The sequence below is a fragment of the Marmota flaviventris genome, chromosome 11 (genome assembly GCF_047511675.1).
Source record: "Marmota flaviventris isolate mMarFla1 chromosome 11, mMarFla1.hap1, whole genome shotgun sequence".
Lineage (NCBI taxonomy): Eukaryota > Metazoa > Chordata > Mammalia > Rodentia > Sciuridae > Marmota > Marmota flaviventris.
In genome coordinates this window covers 109245542-109265417 of record NC_092508.1, presented here as the reverse complement: position 1 = coordinate 109265417, position 19876 = coordinate 109245542, and the positions used below count along the sequence as shown (strand labels likewise).

General features: G+C 34.9%; 1 protein-coding gene and 1 long non-coding RNA gene across 8 annotated transcripts in view; one reads left to right on the top strand and one right to left on the bottom strand.

Moving 5' to 3' along the window:
• Positions 1-2001, bottom strand: part of LOC114106862 (uncharacterized) — a 55800-nt gene extending 53799 nt beyond the window's left edge. For all 7 annotated transcript variants that reach the window (XR_011709143.1, XR_011709145.1, XR_011709146.1 and 4 more), the window contains exon 1: positions 1863-2001. This is a non-coding gene — a long non-coding RNA (uncharacterized lncRNA). The remainder of the gene's footprint in view (positions 1-1862) is intronic.
• Actr3 (actin related protein 3) overlaps positions 1068-19876 on the top strand; it is a 60846-nt gene continuing 42037 nt past the window's right edge. The window contains exon 1 of the mRNA XM_027954052.2: positions 1068-1316. Within this exon, the coding sequence (XP_027809853.1) occupies positions 1273-1316 (44 nt within the window). The 5' untranslated portion in view covers positions 1068-1272. The remainder of the gene's footprint in view (positions 1317-19876) is intronic.

The window sequence follows — 19876 nt, the reverse complement described above, 5'->3', positions numbered from 1 at the left end:
TCAGGAAGGTTTATGAGAAGAACAGCCTGGTGGTAAGATATTAATCTTCCATGTTCCTAAAGTGGGAACTGATGTGCCTCTTAGAAATGCAAATTCTCAGGCCCCACTCCAGACTGACTAATTACAAAACTCTGGGGGAAGTGGCCCAGCAACGTGTCTTAACAAGCCTTCCTGGGGAGTTTGATGCACTAGTTTGAAAACCATTGCTTTAGGCTTTCCAGTGTGTAACTTTAAAAAATTTTTTTCTTTTTTTCCACCACGAGTCTCTGGTATCATCCTAATTGTAGACTCTCACTATTACAGAGGGGAATCTTTGTCTTTATCCAGAAACCTTGAATAAAGGTCTATTTGTGTAAACTACATGGTATTTGGAGAGGGTTGCCTTTCCTGGGGGTTCGGCCCTGCCCTACCCTCTTGTGAAGCCTAGAACCTAAAGTAACAAGGAAAAAGTGTAACTGAATAAAACGTCAGAACAAAGGCCGAGGACCAAGGCGAAAGCCTTTGTTCATCTGTTCCCCGACTGCTCACCCACGTTCTGATATGGCTCTTTCTGCACACAGAGAAGCAACCACTCAAGTTCTAAGAATGGTTACATGCCGCTGACTATGTTTCCAATTAGGCTGTTCTGGAGAAGACATTCGTGGCTGCGGGTAAGGTTTCCATTCCCTCCTCAACCTAGCACAAGAGTAACTGAAACTAAGACGAAGGCTTGAGCCCCAAAGCCCCTTTGCAGCCTCGGAAGGAGAACTGGGAGCTCGGACTGACTTCTCCGCCTCAACCCTCCTGGAAAACTCGAAGTGGACTCTGCTAACGTCGGGACGGGAGCGGTGGCCGGCGGCTGTACCCCACTGCGCATGCTCTCTCGCCCCTCCCGCTCGGAGCCGGAAGGGGGAGCGCTGGGGGCCTGGGCCTGGCCTGGCCGGGGCGTCGGCACCGGCGGCCATCTTGGCTTCCCGGGGAAAGGCGGCGTGAGGGGAAGAAGTTGTAGGGTGGGGGCAGGAGTGAGGAGGAGGGAAGCGAGAGAGGGGGGAGGAGGCCGCGGCGGGGCAGGGCGGGGACTGCCTGCCTGCCTGCCTGCCTGGGTTGCGGAAGTGGTAGCCGCTGACCCAGCCTGCTGCTTTCTTGCTACTGCTTCAGCTTCCCAGCTTCCCCCGGACAGAGAGGGCGGCCGGGCTGTGGATGGTCAGATAGCTCCCATCTCCTGCCGCCAGTCCCTGGCCCCAACCAGCACGGAGCAGACGGCGGCGGCGGCAGCAGCAGGCGAGGAGGAAGATGGCGGGACGGTTGCCGGCCTGTGTGGTGGACTGTGGCACGGGGTAAGGGGGCTGACGGGCTGGGGTGGGGAAACTGAGGCGGAGGAAGGAAAATGGCGGGGGCGGGAGGAGGCCTGGGGATGAATGGTGCGGCGGTACGGCTTGCAAGGAGTGGGGCGGGGGCCAGCGCCTCCCAGGTGTCCAGGCTTGACCCTCGTGCGGCTGGAGCGGGGCGCGCGGGGCCGAGGACCCCCAGGGAGCGGCTTCCTCCGCGCTACCCCTCCCAGCCCTTCCCCCACCGCGGTGGGCTGCGCCGCGCGTGGAGAGGTGGGGCCGCTGCCTCCCGGTGTTCCTCGCCCTGGTGGTGGTCGCCGGCCCGGCCCACCTGGCTTTCCTTTTCCTCCGCTCCCCTTCCTGCCTGTGGGCTTGGGGACTTAGGGGACCGAGCGCGGAGACTGGCCTGGCAGAGGACCGAGAAAAGAGAAGCGCTTCTTGTAGGTTTTGCAAGATTGCTGTGACAACACTCTGCCCAGGGTGTGGGTGGGGAAAGGGAAGAATCGGGACTCTGAAAATGGGAACCTAGAATGGGGCTTTCATTTGACCACCCACCTCCTCTTTGCGACTCCACTCCCGGCCAATTCCATCTCCCACTGCGATTTTACCGGGTGAATCAAGTCACATTTTAATTCGAGAGAGAAAGATGTCATGCGTTACTTCTCTTGCTTCAAAAAAGTCCCTTAGTGAGCAAGCGCGCTGCAACTTCCTTAGTTTTGTCAAAGCCGCTTCCTGCTTTCAGTCTTTTATAGCCTTATAAGGTAGTTTTTGGTTTCCAACGTGAACTACATCTTGTTAGAACTTTCAAAATTTATCAGGTTGCAAAGAGGGTAATTATATGTGCTAGGTATGAGTTTATTTTGAACTTAAAAATTTTCGTGTGTGTCACTGGGAGGAAAGGGATAGCCCCCTGTAAAATTAAGTTGCACACATTCATTCAGTCACGGTATCTTGAAGGCAGAAGGAAGGTGTAGAGGAATAAAGGAATGTGTTTAATTTTCAAATTTTTCTTTCTGGTAGATGTCTAGTTTAATAAAGAATAGCGTTAGAGTGGTTGTTCCTTTTATATTAGAAGACATTTAGAGAGAACACACTGTCTTCAGAATACACTGTCCATATTTTTAATGTTGAATGACATCTTTATGTTAGAAAGTTGGAAGTGGGATGTTTGTGTGAGTTGGACCTATGTTGATTATATCTCTAATCCCCAAAGTGCTCTGAATTTTTTAAGGCTGGAGGAAATTGCAAATGGGAACCTAGAATGGGGCTTTCATTTGACTACCCACCTCCTCTTTGCGACTCCACTCCTGGCCAATTCCATCTCCCACTCCCCTCACCCCTTTATTACTTGCTGTATTATCCTTATTAAAAGATGGTTTTCCCCTCACTATTCGCTCTAAGTGAAATTTCTCTAATCTTCATTCTCATAACTTTATGTTGGTGTGGCAGTTACTAATATCGTACACTGGCAGAGGGAAACAAATGACTTCTTGCTATTTTCTCTTGGAAAGCACTAGGTAGTTTATCCTTGGAATTTTTTTTTTTTTTTTTTTTTTTTTGGTGAACATTTTATTAAAGTTAATTTCATTTCATACAGTATCTTTTCCCTGAAAAGATACCCCCCCCCTTCATTTCTCCCTTCTTAGTATAATTGTTGAATAGTTTTATTTTAGGGTCAGTTTAAAAATTAGATTTCACCTGTGTGAGTAGGACTTCTATGTGTTGTATTAAAGTGATAAATACTGCTACATAATTAATGCTTTAAAAATCACTGATTACCAAAAATATGGTGTAATTATCACCTTGATAGATAAAGTGGTAGCATCATAAGTAGGATGTTACTTTTTTTCCTGTCTTCTTTTTCTTCCTTTTAAAAGTTTTATTTTTTAGTCAATTAGATATCTTATCTATCGTAACTGCCGTAAGTTATCTCTTTTCTGAAAGGGCAGCCTTGGATTTAAAACACATACTGAGTGACCATGAGGAATGTGGAGAGGGGTTCAGTCTATACCTTGGATATTTTTGTTTTAATATCTCATTACTACTTTATTATTTTGCTACTTTGTTCTCACGTCACAAGGAGAGATTGTTGTGGACAATCATTAGAGAGGAATGAAACTGATTAGGAGTCTCCTGCCCTCACTTTTTACCAACTGTCACAATCTGAAATTCCCTCTTAAGAGTCTCATTTATTTTGGTTCTCAAAGGACTTTTTGTTTTTTTCCAAAAATGAAAAGCTCCTGGAGTTACACACCTTTGGCTTTACTTAGCACATAGAGGGTACGTTCCAGAGATTGAACCGGAGGTAAATGTCTCTGACATTAGAGTTTTACATTCCAAAATATACATGCAATCTATGCAACTGTAGTTTGTGTATTCTTCTATGCTTTAGAGAATACATGAATCTCTCAGGTATATTTACATTTATCCACTTAATCTAAGTGAAAAATTAACGTAAGTCAGATTGGTCATTTCATTTCTTTGAATAATTTAGGCTAACAGTGGCCAAAAACATGGCCATCTATTCATATTAAACTTGGTTAGAAAACGTGAAACTTTCAAAACTTTAAATTAGGGATCCTCCATCAAAATTCAGCATAAAAGAACACGTAGGCTCAAGTCATGAAAGATAATACTCATTTTGGAAAGTATTTAGAAAGAATACTTCCTTCATATCAATACCAAATCTTTTCACTTTTTTGGTCTGTATTGGAAAAGCATTGCTGAATAAAATCTGGACACATAGGTTCCCAATTATAGAACTGATTGCTTAAAAACTAAATTATAGGGGCTGTGAGTATTGCTCAGTGGTAGAGTACATATTTAGCATGTGTGAGGCCCTGGGTTCAATCCCCAGCACCAAACAAAAACTAAATTACAGTGGTGAGAGAAGCAATTTTTAAAACATAAGAAAAGAAAATTTTAAACGCTCACAAAAATTTTTACCTTGTTTTGTTTTGCCTGTTGTCACTCAAGTTTCTCCAGTATTCAAGTCAAGTAAGAGAACTCTTTATGTACTTGTATTATGTTGTAGCTTGGTTATAGAGTTTAGGACTATGAATTTCCTTTTCCATTTTATGTCTTTATCCCTGATAAACACTGTATTGGCAAATTATTTCCATTGATTATAATAGCAGAAGTTAATAAAGCCTTAATACAGTTTCAGATATATTCAGATGAAGAGTGAATTACAGGATTTCTGTAGTTGACTTAAACTTTTTAGCAGTCTTCAAATGTAAGCATAAGTATTTTGTTGGAGTTTGTGGATGAAGAGCTTATTTAATTTATCCTGTGACCACATTTTATAGTTTAGTACAAATAAGGATGATCTTGTTTGAGAGCAGTAGAAATGAGTGGGGTGGATGCATGTGAAGTTCATGTTTCTTACATGAGTTCTATACATAGTGTTTAATAATAATGCTATTTTCTAGCCATGTTCATAGTTAGAAACATTCATTGTATCTTGTTAACAAATGCATTCATAGAAATTCTTATTCCTTGATGAGATATGTTTTTCATGCTTTTTGATGTAACAGACATGGTCTTATTGAGAAGTTATATCTTATGTAGCTAAAATCTTTCTCCTTTCCTGTCCAGTTATCTTTCTTGCCCACCAATTTTGTGTTAAAAACCTATATTCACTTTGGATTGTGTATATATTGTACCTAATGAATCTTCCAGCCCTATTTTTAAACACATTTCAGTTTTTAAGCTTAGAGGGGAAAGGTCCACTATTGGAGAACCTGGGAGCCAGGCTTTTTATTTATCTTACCTTCCATTTTTGCTTCATTTTACAAGTGAAAAAATGGAATTAGAGAATTTAAATTACTGTAGTGTCATCTAGTTAACAGGTGGTTGAAGGTACTTCTTGCATCTGGTTTGTATTTAGACCCTGTGTTCATTCTTTTACACTAAGGGGATGCTTGAACCCATTTTTAGAACTATACATATTGCTTTATTTTTGTTGGTAAATTCTTTTGATTTCTGATTAGAGTGATCTTATAAAAATAATCTTAGCCTTTTGAATTTGACAGAATCCTTCTTAATTTTTTTATGAATATGTGAATTCCTAGATTATTTGATATCTTGCTTATTAATCTCTAGAAAAGTTTACTTTTTAGGTTTTGTTCCTCAGAGAATAATAATAGCTAGTAGCAAGAGTTATGCCACACACTGTGCTGAATGCTTTATATTATTTCATTACTGTTTTTACATCAACTTGAGAAGTATTATTTCTATTTTATATCTTAGATAAGAAAATTTAGGTGTAGAGAAGTTAAGCTACTTGCCTAAGGTATTGTAGCAAATAAAGTAAGAGTGACTTCTGACTTCTTGTTAGAGGATAAGCCTTTGGCAGTTTTGAATCATGTAGATACTTTTGATTTCAGTCAGGGAATTAATTTATGATGTTATAAAGGCAGGGAGCAATGTTAGTAATTTGAGGATATCTTGTAAAGGTATTAAAAAAAGGAATATTGTTAAATTAAGGCTTACTATATACATTGTAGCAGGCCAGGCAGTTTTGGAATTATAATGAAAATGTCTAGCATAGTCTGCCTTCAGTAATTTTCATTGCACAAAAATTAAAATCATTAAAAAATTAAATGATGGTAGAAAACTAAAATTAATCAAATATTAGGATACATACTTTTCTATAGTAGTAGCAATTCCCTCAACTCTAGTTAAGTGATCATTATGGTCAAGAAGTCAAGAAAGAGTTAGTGAATGTTGAATTTGAGTAATTTTTTTAAAGGATTTGGATAAGTGAATGGAAGGAAAAGCATGTATGTATGGTTTGGAAAGGGAGGAGCAGCTGCTGCTTATAGTTCAGCCTTTTCAGTGTGATATGTTACACCACTCACATCTCATGAATTCTATGTGTAATAACATACTGTAAGTTTAGATTATGTATTGTAAAAGGAAACTAACATTTAGTGGGCACCTACTATGTACCAGGTATTATATGTCAGTAAAGCTTTGATGGCAAAAGAGTTGTACTCGATAGGGAATAAAAATCTTCAAGTAGAGGAGTGAATGTTGAATGTAGGGCTTTTAAGAGTATTTCCAGAATGGAATGCAGAAGGATCAAATGTAGAAGAGATTTGGGATGAAGTTATAGGACTTGTTTCATATTAGGAACTCATACCTTTATTGAATGAACAAATGAATGAATGAGAGAACAAAGGGATTAGAAGTATGATTTGAAAAAAAAAAAACTATGCATCAGAGATACCCCAGCGGCTCAGAATCTGGAGGGTTTAAAAAATATCCTTTTAAAGAGTTTGCTTAATGATTCTTAAGCAGCCCACTCAGTACTAACTTTGCAGAAATTCTGCAGTAGGCTATTGGTGTTAAGGAAGAAACAGAAAATATAAAAATCTTGGAAAAGATTGCTTTTATATATTTTTTGGGGGCATTGTTTTGTTTGTTTATGAGTAGCAAAGGCTTTGTAGTTAGCTATTTTTGAGTTTAAGCTCTGTCACTTACTGGCTGTATGGTTTTGTAAATTTCAGACTCAGCAGGTCTTTTTTTTCCCCATCTAGTTTGGAGATCATTTATTTTACTTTTTTTTATTTATCTTACTTTTTTTTCATGGTATAACTGTATCTATAAATATGTGTGTGTGTGTGTGTGTGTATGTGTATATATATTTCAACACAGTGCCTGGCACATAGTAAAAAACACAATAAATACATCCTAATATTGTAATTATAATCAGTTGGCTCCCTTTTGTTTTGAATTGAAGTTCATAAGGAAAGGAACACAGTGTCTTTGGCTTATTTTCTTATCTCCTGTGTCCTTGGCCTGTCTACCAAATTTCTTTGTACCATTGGAATATTTTTGCTAATTTGAGAGATTGGGAAGAAGGTATAGTCAGAACTTGGACATCAATTCTTGAATTGTAAATAGGCATCCACGAAGATTTTAAGATTGTAAGCTTGAGTGATTGGGACAATAAGGGAGTTGGTTTTAAAAAGCTGAGTAAAATTGGAATTTGTTGTTGAATTTGTAATGTTCTACAATTGGAAATGCCTTGAGAAAGTTAAAAATATAGGAACTTCAGGAATGAAGATGGAGTTTGGGGATTCATCATTATAATTTATAAATTTGAAGCTAACAAAATGAGAATTCAAAGAGAAAAAGAAAAGATTGACTATCATTGTTCCTTCTTTAAAATATCCTGGATGTGTGATTCAGCTTCTTGAGCATCACAATGAGTGAGCACATGTGGCTTGTGGTGAGTCATCAGTATATGCTGTCCATCTCCTATTTCATCCCATTTTCTAAGAGGCAAAATCTTTTCATCAAGAGGAAAGTTCATGGTATGGATGACTTCCTCTTGTCCAGCATGCTCCATCTCCCCCAACATGTAGAAACAGTTAAATGCTTAAGAGTATAGGCAGATATGTGGAATGGCTAAAATGTAGCTTCAAGCAATATGTTCCCTGCAACAAAAATCCACTGTTAAAAGCATTTGAATGCTCCCCTGTAATTCTGTTGGAACTTACAGCTGCTCTTTCTGCTTCTTCTTTTTTTTTTTTTTTTCCCAGAGACTACCTATCTGTAATAGCCATAAGCACTATCTGTATTAGCCACAAGAAAAAAGAAGCAAGAGCAAAGCAATTAAGTAATAATAATGCTATAACAATGGGTGCTGTAGCTTACCAAGCACTTAAAATATCCATGAATTATTTAACAATGAAAGATAAGGTGATATTATTGGATTAAAGTTTTAAATTTGGTTCTTTAAAGTATGATAATGATTAATATTACTTTTGTGCTGATTTGTGTGTGGGTTGTTTTATAACTTTGAGGTCCTTTACATCATAAAACAAAAGATAATTGATTTGTATTATAGCAAAATGGTACATAATTTTTAAGGACCATTTTGTATAATTTTAATAATTTTGTTTTGAAATAATTTTTTCAAAAACTTTTCCCAAACTATTGGTTTAAATTCCAGTTATTTTTACCTATTCCTTGCAACTAAGAAAGGAAGATGTAGTCTGTCTTATCTTTTATCCTTCTTTCTGCCCACTCCTGACACCTGAGAAGAATATTCATCTGTTCTGATACTGAATAGTCCATCTATAAATATTTTCTCCTCCCTTGAAGTTACTTGCCCTTTGTGAAAATGAAATATTCTTGAGAAAATGGGTCTTTATACCTTCTTTGTATTTAGTGTGACTAGGTTTTTTTTTTTTTTTTTTTTTTCCCCCCAGGAGGATAAAGTCCTGAAAGGGGAATTAAGTTGTTAAAGATTTTATAGTTTAATATTAGTTTCAGACTGTAAAAATGTAAACTATGTTTTTGTATTGGTCTACAGTAGTAATTGCTTATTTGAGTTTTAGAAAGTCTTTTAATTAAATAAAATGTACTTTTCTTCTGTAAGCATTTTAAAAATTCATTTACTTTGAGAGTGCAAAAATAGTATTTATTGTGTATTTGTGAAACTTCCTTTAGTGAATTAGGGGAAATTCACATAAAATTATAGAGCTGAAAAAAGTTTTTGAGAAATAATTTAATTCACTTCACCTACAAATGAAACAGGTTCAGAGTTGATAAATGTCTTTCCAGGACTGTTTCTAATTATTAACTGATACTATTGTTGAATTTTCTTAAATTTTTTTTTATGAATTATAGTAGTTGTAAATATCTTAGTAGCTGGACTAACATAATATATGTTTTTAAAATTTTCTTCCTTTTTTTTTTTTTTTTGGTGGTACTAGGGATTGAACCCAGGAGCGCTTTACCATTGAGCTGTATCCATAGCTCCTAAATTGCCTAAGCTGCCCTGAAATTTGTGATCCTCTGCTTCAGCCTCCTGAGTATCTGGGATCACAGTCATGTGCCTCTGTGCCGCCATAGTGTATGTTAAGGTAGTGTTGTTTGAGGCCTAGTAAAAACATGCATCAGACTTCTTTAGTGTTTTGTTAGAGGAATATAGTTTGGCACAAATGAAAAACTAATTATATGGTTTTTAGCATAACATTTTAAATCAAGTTTAAAAACTTGGCTTTGAAGACAAATGTTATGCTGTCTGGGTGCCAGGACAGATTACTTTTGTAAAGGGAATGCTTTATTGATTGATTGATTGATTTGTTTTGTTGGGCTTTGAAATCAGGGGTTTTGCATGCTAGACAACTGTTGAGATATTGAGCTATTGAGATATATATATATATATATATATATATATATATATATATATATATATATATATATATATATATATTTATTCTTGAAGCAAGGTCTCACTGAGTTGCCTGGACTGGACTCCAATTTTTGATTCTCCTGCCTCAACCTTCTGAGTAGTTGGACAGGAGGTGCCACCAAGCTGGGCAAATGCTTTTTTAAAAATATGCTTTGTTAATGTTTCAGAGATTTGTATATTTGGGTTTCATTTATTTAAAGACATTAAGTGGAATATGTAAAATTAGTTATTTCTAGTCCCTTTATAAAGTTTTGTTTTTGAAATAAATATTAGCTTTTCAGAATCCCTATGAAGTGGTACCATTATATAATTATCATTTTAAAGATGAGGAAACTGAGGTATTTTTAAGTAGTAGGTCTGTAATTTGAACTCTGAGGTAGTCTCCTTATAGAACTCACTGTTATACTGTCTCTAATTGGGATGTATTATATTCAACAAGGTTGGTTAAATTATTAGCCCAGTTTTTAAGAATGTTCATTTTAAATGTCCATACTTTAAAAAATAAATATCTTTGCTGCTACATATTTACATAGTTAGTACAAATATGAAATATATAGGGGGTCTTAGTGATTAGTTTATTGATTTGATTAACTGTATCATCAAATGCAGGCTAGATGATCTAGAATTTTTTATTGGCCATTTCAGTACTGTGAAGGGTATGTATTGTATCTAATGTGATAAAACTGACATTTGCTGATTAATTCAGGGCAACTTAATTTAGGAAAGATATATTTGGAAGTTATATGTAACTTCAAAATGAAGACATATCTGAAGCTGCAGTTTGAAAATGAGTAATCTGATGCATTATAAAAAGTCATTTTTCACTGTATAAACACAAATGGAAGTCAAAAAAATAGAACTTAGATCACTTTGAGAAAGGTAATTTTTCTTTATTAGACTCAGGACTTGATAGTTGGCTCTAAAATAATGATTATATGGATTAAAGGAAACACATGGGTTATTAGAATTTTTTTTCTAAAATAGGATGAAGAAGATTGTTATCACTGGAGTACATGACCTACTTGGATGTATTTTATCTAAAAAGTACACAGATTTTTAGTGAAAGCTTGTGTGTTTTCTGTTGAAAGTCTTAATGATTTTTTTTTTGTAATAAAAAAGTAGATGATGGAACAAAGGAAAGAGTTTTAGAGTCTTCTTTTTTGCCTTTTTGTGGTTAATTTGTTATTCATATAAAAGACTAATTGGGAATATTATTGCTTCCAGTATGCCCTTCAAAGGGAGTGAGAGCTGCTATATAGATTTTTGGAAATTAATCTTTTAAAAGACATTCTTTCTTAGCATTTACTTCATTACTTGGCACTGGGGGTGAAAGTATTCCTTGATTGCTATTGTCTTGTTTGTGAATGGCCTGCCTACCTTGTTTCAGGATAGCTAAATAAAACAGTACTTTGATTTTTTTTTTTTTAAGTGAAGCAGGTTTTAAAATTGATGGTAAAACTATGAGAAGAAATAAGAAAAATGTAACTAACTAGTGGCTATGTGGAAATTTTGGATACAACTAACACCAGCAAGATTACTGTACTATGATGGGGGGGAAGGGGAAAAGAAATAATTGAAAAAATGTGATGTAATTCAGCCTCTGGAATAGCTGGGATTACAGGCATACACCATCACACCCAGCCAGACTTGTGTGTTGTATAGTAGCTAACATAAATGTGATAGGTTAGTATCAGTCTCCTTTTATATAGGATGATGTGGTTTTTGTCTCATACCAAGATTTAGTCAGTGGTTTGTCCCTCAGAGTAGAAATGGAATTAGATTTTGGCAGAAAAAAATTATAGGTGGGGATGAGGAAATAAGTATATTGCTTATTTTTCTTTATGTTGCCTAAAATTTCATATTTCTGTTTTAATAACTGCTTGATCCATTGTTGTCAGTTTCAGTTAACATAATTCTTTTCCAAAAGTGTGAAATCTTGTGAGTTTTTAAGTTTTCACCATAAAGTGCAGTTTGTTTTTATTTTGAAGAATAATTGATGATAGGAATAATAAAGGATTTTTCCTTAGGATAAAGGTATATTAAGTAATTTTGGAATTATGGAATATTTTGTAAAGTAAGGACCCATTTGAAAATGCAATGATATTACAGATTTTTTTTTCAATAAGCTAGAATTGGAATTTAAAGAATTGAGCTGCATTCATTTTTGTTTTCAGAAGGTAATAGGATATCTCTTGTCTGTCTATAAATGTATAAAACTAGGAAGGAAAGAAATAGTTTATGCCATCCAGTTTGTTTTGGAAAAATTAGTCTTCAGAATACTTTTGGTGGTGCTGAGTAACATAAAGACATATTGGAAATAGTGCCTGCTGTTAGGAAGCTCACATGTATATGTATAATATTAGGCCATATCATAAATGCTCTGAAGGTAAAACTTTTGGAATCTTGGGAAAGGAAATCAGCATTTTCCAGGGAAGATAGAAAAAAGCTTCTTGGTGGAGATAATAATCAAAGCAGACCTTCAGGAATGAGTAAAATATTGATAGGTAGAAATAAGATTAATATGCCAATAAAGAGAACAGAGGGAGGAAAGAAAGTGGTGTGGGGAAAGTAAAGGTTGGAGTTGAGGATGCTAGGTGGTTCCTTGACTGGAATGTTCAATGATACAAGACAGTGACATATTTATAGAACCTGATATATGGTAGGTGCTTAATAAGTGCTTAAGTTGAATTAAATTTGTAAGATATGTTGGAATTGAGGGAAGTTTGGAAGTTATTGAATTCTGCTCTCACTCTGATTTATTTTATAGACAGTGTGAAGACATGATCTGTTGTAGACATGATGAGAGAAGAAACGTACCTTTAGATTTCTTTTTGTTGATTCATGATGATAAGAATAATAGCCAAGTTAATACAGTGTGTATTATATTGCCAGTCATTGTTCTAAATGCTTTACATATGTTAATTCTTCAGATACCTAACCATATGAACTAGGTACTTGTTTTCCCTTATTATAGATGAGAAAACTAGCACAGAGTGTAAATTGCTTGCCACATATCATCTAGCTAGTTTGATAAACTATACTGTCAATTATTTCTCTTGTTTTATTTTGGAAGTTACCACTCAAACGTAAAACAAAAGATTTTGGAGGTTGATTGATGCTTGAATTTTAATCTAGTTTTACTATTTTTTTTGAAGCAGTTACTTCTCTGAGCCATAGTTGCCCAGTGTTTAAACAGATAGAACATCTGTTTATATAGGTGTTGATGAAGGTTGGAAATAACATGCAACTTACAGCAAAATAATAATCTTAAAATCATTTAATGGTAGCTGTAGTTACAGTTATCACATAGGAATAGTGAAAGTAATCACTTCAGTTTTGTGCTGAACATGTGCTCAATTCTGTGCTGAACACTGTAGTATATACAGAAAATTAAGGCATGATTTTAGACTTGAGGCTTTTAGTTCCAGAGATGAAATTAATATATGTGAAATAATTAAGAATGGCTTATGAGTATTTAATTGGGGAAGTTAATAAGGGCTGTGTTATTTGGGTAATTTATGAAGGAGATGATCTTGATCAGATCCTTGGAAAACCAATAAATAGGAAATGATAGATAAAAGGGGAAGAAGATTTCACATTATAAGATATGTAAATTAAATTAAAAGTGTCATGATAGCAGAAATAATGTCTCTGTTCATTCTCTAATAGCCTCATTCATACTATTTAATAATGCCTAATTAATATTTTATTGATGAACTGAAGTCAGGAAGGAGTTTCATAATATTTGGGTGAGGGTTTAGTTAGGAAATTGCCCTACTTGGGATTGAGATATTTGTTAGGAACTGTGAGATAAAAGTAGGTTATTTCATTTATACTTGTCTTGCCTTATTTTAGAAGAATTTTAAATGGGACAGAATGGTTTGGAAATGAATTTAGGTTGTGTATATTATTAAGAATCATAAAAGTTTAATTTATACAGTAGTATTCTGGATTAAGCTTTTTAGTCAATCTTAAACAGCTTTTTTTGAGATACAATTCACATACTATAAAATTTGCCTTTAAAAGTGTATGATTGAGTGGTTTTTAGTATATTCACAAGACTGTTCAGTCATCTTCACACTACATTTTAGAACATTTTTATCACCCCCCAAAATCCCTGTACCCCTTAACAGTTAATCTTCATTTCCTCTTCTCTCAATCTTTAATAAACAGTAATTTACTTTGTGTGTTTGTGGATTTGCCTATCTGGGACCATTTCATATAAGTGAAAGCATACAATTTGTGGCCTTTGTGATGGGCTTCTTTCATGGGGCATATATTGACTGCTTTAATCTATGTCTTTAGTAGTGGTAGTTGGCCTGGTGTAGCAGCAGAAGGGTTGGGGAAACATTGCTAAGATTTTTTGAAAGGATAATGATAGGAATGGATTGAAGGTTATAAGGAAGTCTCTAGATAAAGAAAAAATCATAAGGGGAGGAAAATATTTATTGAATACTTAGTGCCATTCACTGTTATTTCTTTGAATTCCAATGATAACCTCATAGTTTTAGTATCATTACTTATGCATTGTGAATTTGTTTATGATCTCATGTCTGCAATCGTAGACTGTGTATGGTCACGGGTAGTCAGTGGTGGAACAAACATTTCACTTGTCTTTTTGATTCTAAGGTCCATATTCTTTGCTACCTGCTTGTTTGTTCCCCAGATTTCAAGGTTTAGGCCTGAAAGGACTGGAGGATGTTGGTGCTGACACAGAAGGGTCCAGGTTCTTCCACTCAAGAGTCTTTTTTGTGGCAGATTAAACATTTACTTCAATGCAATGAGAAAATATTAGAGGGAATTTTTAAGCAATTAATATATCTCTTTATAGCTAATATTGTCTTAGTCTACTTGGCAAATTTTCCTGGGAATTAGCTACTATGTTGTGTGTCTGTCTGTCTGTCTGTCTCTCTCTCTCTCTCTCTCTCTCTCTCTCTCTCTCTCCTGCTGGGGATTGAAACTAGGGCTCCTTGCATACTAGGCAAATGAGCTACATCCCCAACCATGTTTATATTATGTGTCACAGGGTCTCTAAGTTGCTGAATCTGGTCTCTAACTTTCAGTCTCCCTTCCTGCTCAGCCTCGCTAGGAGCTGGGATTAAAGCCCTGCACCACTGCTTGTTGGAACACTCACTACATTCTTTAACTAAAGTTCTTAATACCAGACTGCCTTTTTGAGTTTCAGTGTAATATGAAGAAAAGGGTGGCAAAGCTGAAAGTTAGATATGGAAGTGCATATTGGGATTAATTTAATTAATTGGGACTTTAATTTCATTTAAAATTTGGTAATTGTATCTTTTGCAAAAATTTTATATGATCTTTATTTTTGTGATATATCAAGATCATATTGGGGTGGAATTCTTTCAACTTCAGTATAGTATTAAATTTTCGAAGATAGGTTGTGCTAAATCATTAAGGTATCTTTCTAGTGCTATTCTTCCCTTTTGTAGGCTGTAGTGGCATATGCTGTATTCCATGTAATAACTTATTTGTGTCTCTTTGATATAATTTTTATTATACCTTGTTATTCCAGTTTATTTTTGATATGGGATTTTTTTAAAAAAAAGATTGTATTTCCATTTAGTGATTTAATATTAATAGCAGTCTGCTGCCTTCAAATAATTTATTTGCTGTGAGATATTTTTTGCAAAGCAAAAATATGAACCCTTGTGTTAAGTAAAAGTAGCTTGTGAACTATATGCTTTTAATAAGTAAACATGAATTCTCAGAATTAAAAATAATATTCAATTTTGTTTTGCCAGTGCTTTCTATACTACAATTGTAACTGGTTCTTCTACTTAAAAACACTTTTTCTGCAAGTGGATTTCTTTTAGAAATATACAATGAATAACATGTCAGCTATTCTTATCAGATTACTGCTTAATACTTTATTTCTTTCATCTCTTTGTTTTTTAAGAGCAAGAGAGCATTATTGATGACTATCTCCAAATCCACTTCCCCCACCCTAGAGTCAATTACTATTGTGACAGACTCACTATTTCTTGGATAAAACTCATTTATCTTTTACTATTCATTTCTGCCAGTTCAGGCCTCCCCTCTTACCTAACCTAATTACATTTCTACTGCTATTCTTTCAGTCATCAAAGCTTTGATAGCTTTAAAAGTGCTTTTAAAATCTCTATATTGCCATCTCTGAGTATTTTCTAAGTTTCACCCCCAGCCAAAATCAGCATTGTAGTTTTTCTTTCTTTTATTGTTGAAATAGTGCGAGAAGCTTTATCTTGATTCTGTAGGGTACAGAGGAACATTTTTTTTTTTTTTTTGGTTTAATTTCTCCCAGTTCTTATAAGTTTCATAAAATTTCATAGGATAACTTTGCCTTTTTCAGTTTATGGTGCCTTGTTTTAAGCCATTTAGAAAACAGCACTTTGTTTCTTCCATATAGGAAAGTATAAAGAAGTAAAATAGGTTCATAATTTGACTTCCTAAATAAGCCCAGTGACATGTTTTAAGTTAATGTAAATTTATGTCTATGTATTACATATCTTTAGAATACATAGTGATTGAATGTTGGACTGGCAACTCGGTGGCTAGGTGCTAGTCACATGGTAAGGAAAATTATCCTTTAGTAATATTTTTGTGAATTGTCTTAATATTTTCATCATGGGCATTACCCATTCAGAAATTCTTTTAATTAAGAAAAAGTAGTAGTACACCTACATGGTTAGAACATTTAAAGCAGAATGATGTAAATGTAAAAAGCAAAATTTTTCCTTCCCTTCATCCTGTGAGTTGGCAATAACTGCTATTTATTATTTCTTGTGTTTTTCTTCTAGAAGAGAAAAACTATTCATGTTCTAGTATTATATAATGTTATTGTTATTGATATATTTCCACTTTACACATATATATGTTTCCCTTTTTATAACTGACCAAAAATTTGATGTGATTGTATTTTTGAGATATTTCAAGGTAGCCACAAAATATGATTTCCTGGCATAGAGTAGACATTACACAACACAGGTAAGTTTGGAAATATTTTTGAGCTATTTTTTGGTGACACAAATGTAATTAAAAGCAATATAAAAATACATACAAGGGGCTGGAATTGTGGCTTAGTGGTAGAGAGCTTGCTTAGCAAGTGTGAGGCACAGTGTTCGATACTCAGCACCACATTAAAAAAAATAAAGTTATTGTGTCCATCTACAACTAAAAAATTTTTTTTAAAAATACACACAAATACAAACCATTTATTAAGAAAGTAGAAAGTTGGAAGGCGGGCTGGGGATGTGGCTCAAGCGGTAGCGCGCTCGCCTGGCATGCGTGCGGCCCGGGTTCGATCCTCAGCACCACATACAAACAAAGATGTTGTGTCCGCCGAAAACTAAAAAATAAATATTAAAAATTCTCTCTCTCTCTCTCTCTCCCTCCCTCCCTCCCTCTCTCACTCTATCTTTAAACAAAAAAAAAAAGAAAGTTGGAAGGCATTAGACCTTTAGATTTTTGTTGGGGAATCACTATTTAACTTTAAATGTGTCAAATGGAACGACTTTTTTTCCCTTTTGTTTATTTTTTATTGTATATATTTAAGAAGTACAAGATGGTGTTTTGAGTAAGCATACCTTGTGTAATGAATGATTCCCACAATCAAACTAATATATCCATTAGTTGACATTATTACATTTTTGTTTGTGTGGTGAGAACACTTAAGGTCTTTCTACTTTCTTAGCACACTTCAAGTATGAGTCCATCATTACTAACTAGGCTGTGCCTTAGATCTCTAGTAACTATTCATGTTATAATTGAAAGTCTGTATTTTGATCAACTTCTCTCCATATCCCTTTCCTCCTAGTTGCTAACAGCCATCATTATATTCTGTTTTCTAAGTGTGACTATTTTAGGTTCCGCATATAAAGTAAAAATCTTAATATTTGTTTTTCAGTAATTTCAGTATAATGTGCTTGTGATTTTGATTGTATTTATCTGGCTAAGATTTTCTTAAGTCTCTTAAATTCAGAAATCTCTTTTATTAAACTATGAGTTTTCAGGCATCATTTCTTCTTTCTTTTTACTTTTGGGACTAAATATGTCACTTTTTTTCATTGTCTGCTCAGTCCTGGAGGCCCTCTTCCTTCCCTCTCTTTCAGAATGGATAATTTCTACTGATTTGCCTTCAACTTCATTAATTCTTTCCTCTATCACCTCCATTCTGCTGATAAACTCATTCAGTGCTTTTTATGTATATGTGTTTGTCTGTGTACACACACACACACACACACACACACACAATATCAGATATGTGTGTGTGTGTGTGTATGTTATGTATATATAGATGCATATCTATATACATACACACATATGTATCTGATACTGCATTTTCCACCTAAGGAATTTCCATTTGTTTCCTTTATAATTTTGTTTTTTTCTGGTGATGCTTTCTATATTATTAAATATAAGTGTATTTTTCTTTACTTCATTGTAATAGTCATAGTTGATGTCACCACTGTAAAATTTCAACATTTGGGTCATTTTCAGACTGTCTTCTGTTGAAGGTCTTTTCCTGGGAAAATGAGTACATTTTCCTGGTTTTTCACTAGTGGGATAATTTTGATTTATATGAATGAACTACCCTTCATTATCTGTTCTTTTGTTAATAAACATTTGTTGTACCGCCACCATTGAATCTTCATGAAGAATGCTGTTGTGAACATAGGTATACACATTGGCATAGCTAGATGTTTTTGTTTTTCTTAGAAATATGCCTAGACGTAGAATTGCTGGTCCAGATGGTGTGTGTTTTCCATAGTGGCTATAGCATTTTGCATTCTAATTGGCAATGTGTGAAAGTGCCTTAGTATATATTTCATTTGCATTTTTAAAATTCACAGAGTGAGCATCTTTTCATTTAATAGCTTTTTATTACTTTTTCTACAAATGGTGTCTTTTGCCTTAACTTCTTTCTTTATCTCTTCCTTTCCTATTTGGCTGTCATCAACTTCTAAGGTATTTATATAGTAAAGAAATGAACTTTGTTTCCGAGTAAAAATAATTTTTTTTCTGTTGGTCATTTTTTTGGTTATTTTTAGTGTTTTTTTTTTTTTTAAGGAATTTTTAATTTTCACAAAGTTGTATCTTTTGGAATTTCTAGTGTTATAGTCTGGAAGCCTCCCCTACTCCTGGGTTAGAAATTATCTCACATTTTCTTTTAAAACTTATGTTTGAGGGCTGGGGGTGTGGCTCAGTAGCAGAGAGCCTGCCGCATACGTGAGGCACCTGGGTTCCATCCTCAGCATCATGTAAAAAATGAATAAACAAAATTAAAAAAAACCCCTTATATTCACACCAGTTTGTGTCTTCATATGTGTACTTAGGATAATAATGTCCATCACATTCCACCATCATTTCTAACCCCATGCCCCTTCTGTTTTCCCTCCCACTCCTCTGTCCTATCTAGAGTCCCATTTAGCAGTGGTTAAATATACTTAAATTGCTGTATAACAACTATTACTATCATCCATCCCTAGAACCTTTTCATCTTCCCAAAGTGAAACATTAAATAATAATTCTTCCTCCTTTTCATTCACTTCAGGTCCTTGGTAATTGTCATTCTTATGTCTCTGTAAATTTGACTTTTCTACAAACCCCATATAAACGGAATCATATAGTCGTTTGTGAGTAGTTTTTCACTTAATGTCAGCAAGATTCTCCCATGTTACAGATGTGTCAGAATTTCTTTCCTTTTTAAGGCTGAATAATATTCTGTTGGATGTATATATCACATTTAGTTTAGTCATTCCCCTGTTGATGGACACTTGGATTACTCCCACCTTTTTTCTGTTGTGAATAACGTTGAGTATGGGTATACAACTAGTTGTTCAAGTTCCTAATTTCAATTATTTGGGTATATACCCAGAAGTGGAATTGGTGTATTATGTGGTAATTCTGTTTTTTGAGGAACCATGACAACTGTTTTTCTACAGGGGCAGCATTATTTTACTTTACCAATAAAACATATAGGAGTTCCAATTTCTTCATGTTGTTACCAACATTTGATACTTTATGTGCTTTTGATAGTAGTCATTCTAGCTAATGTGAAGAGTATCTCATTGTCATTTTGATTTATATTTCCTTAATTATTAATGATGGGGACCATCTTTTCATTTACTTATTGGTCATTTGTATATTTTCTCTACAGAAATGGCTGTTCAAGTCCTTGGTCCATTTTAAAAATTGGACTTTTCTCATGAAAAAAGAATGAAATTATGTCATTTCCAGGAAAATGGGTGGAACTTGAGAACATTATGTTAGGCAAAATAAGCCAAATTCTGAAAGTAAAAGGTCCTATTTTTTCTGATATGTGGATGCTAGAGAGAAAAAGGGAAAAGAAAAGTGGTGG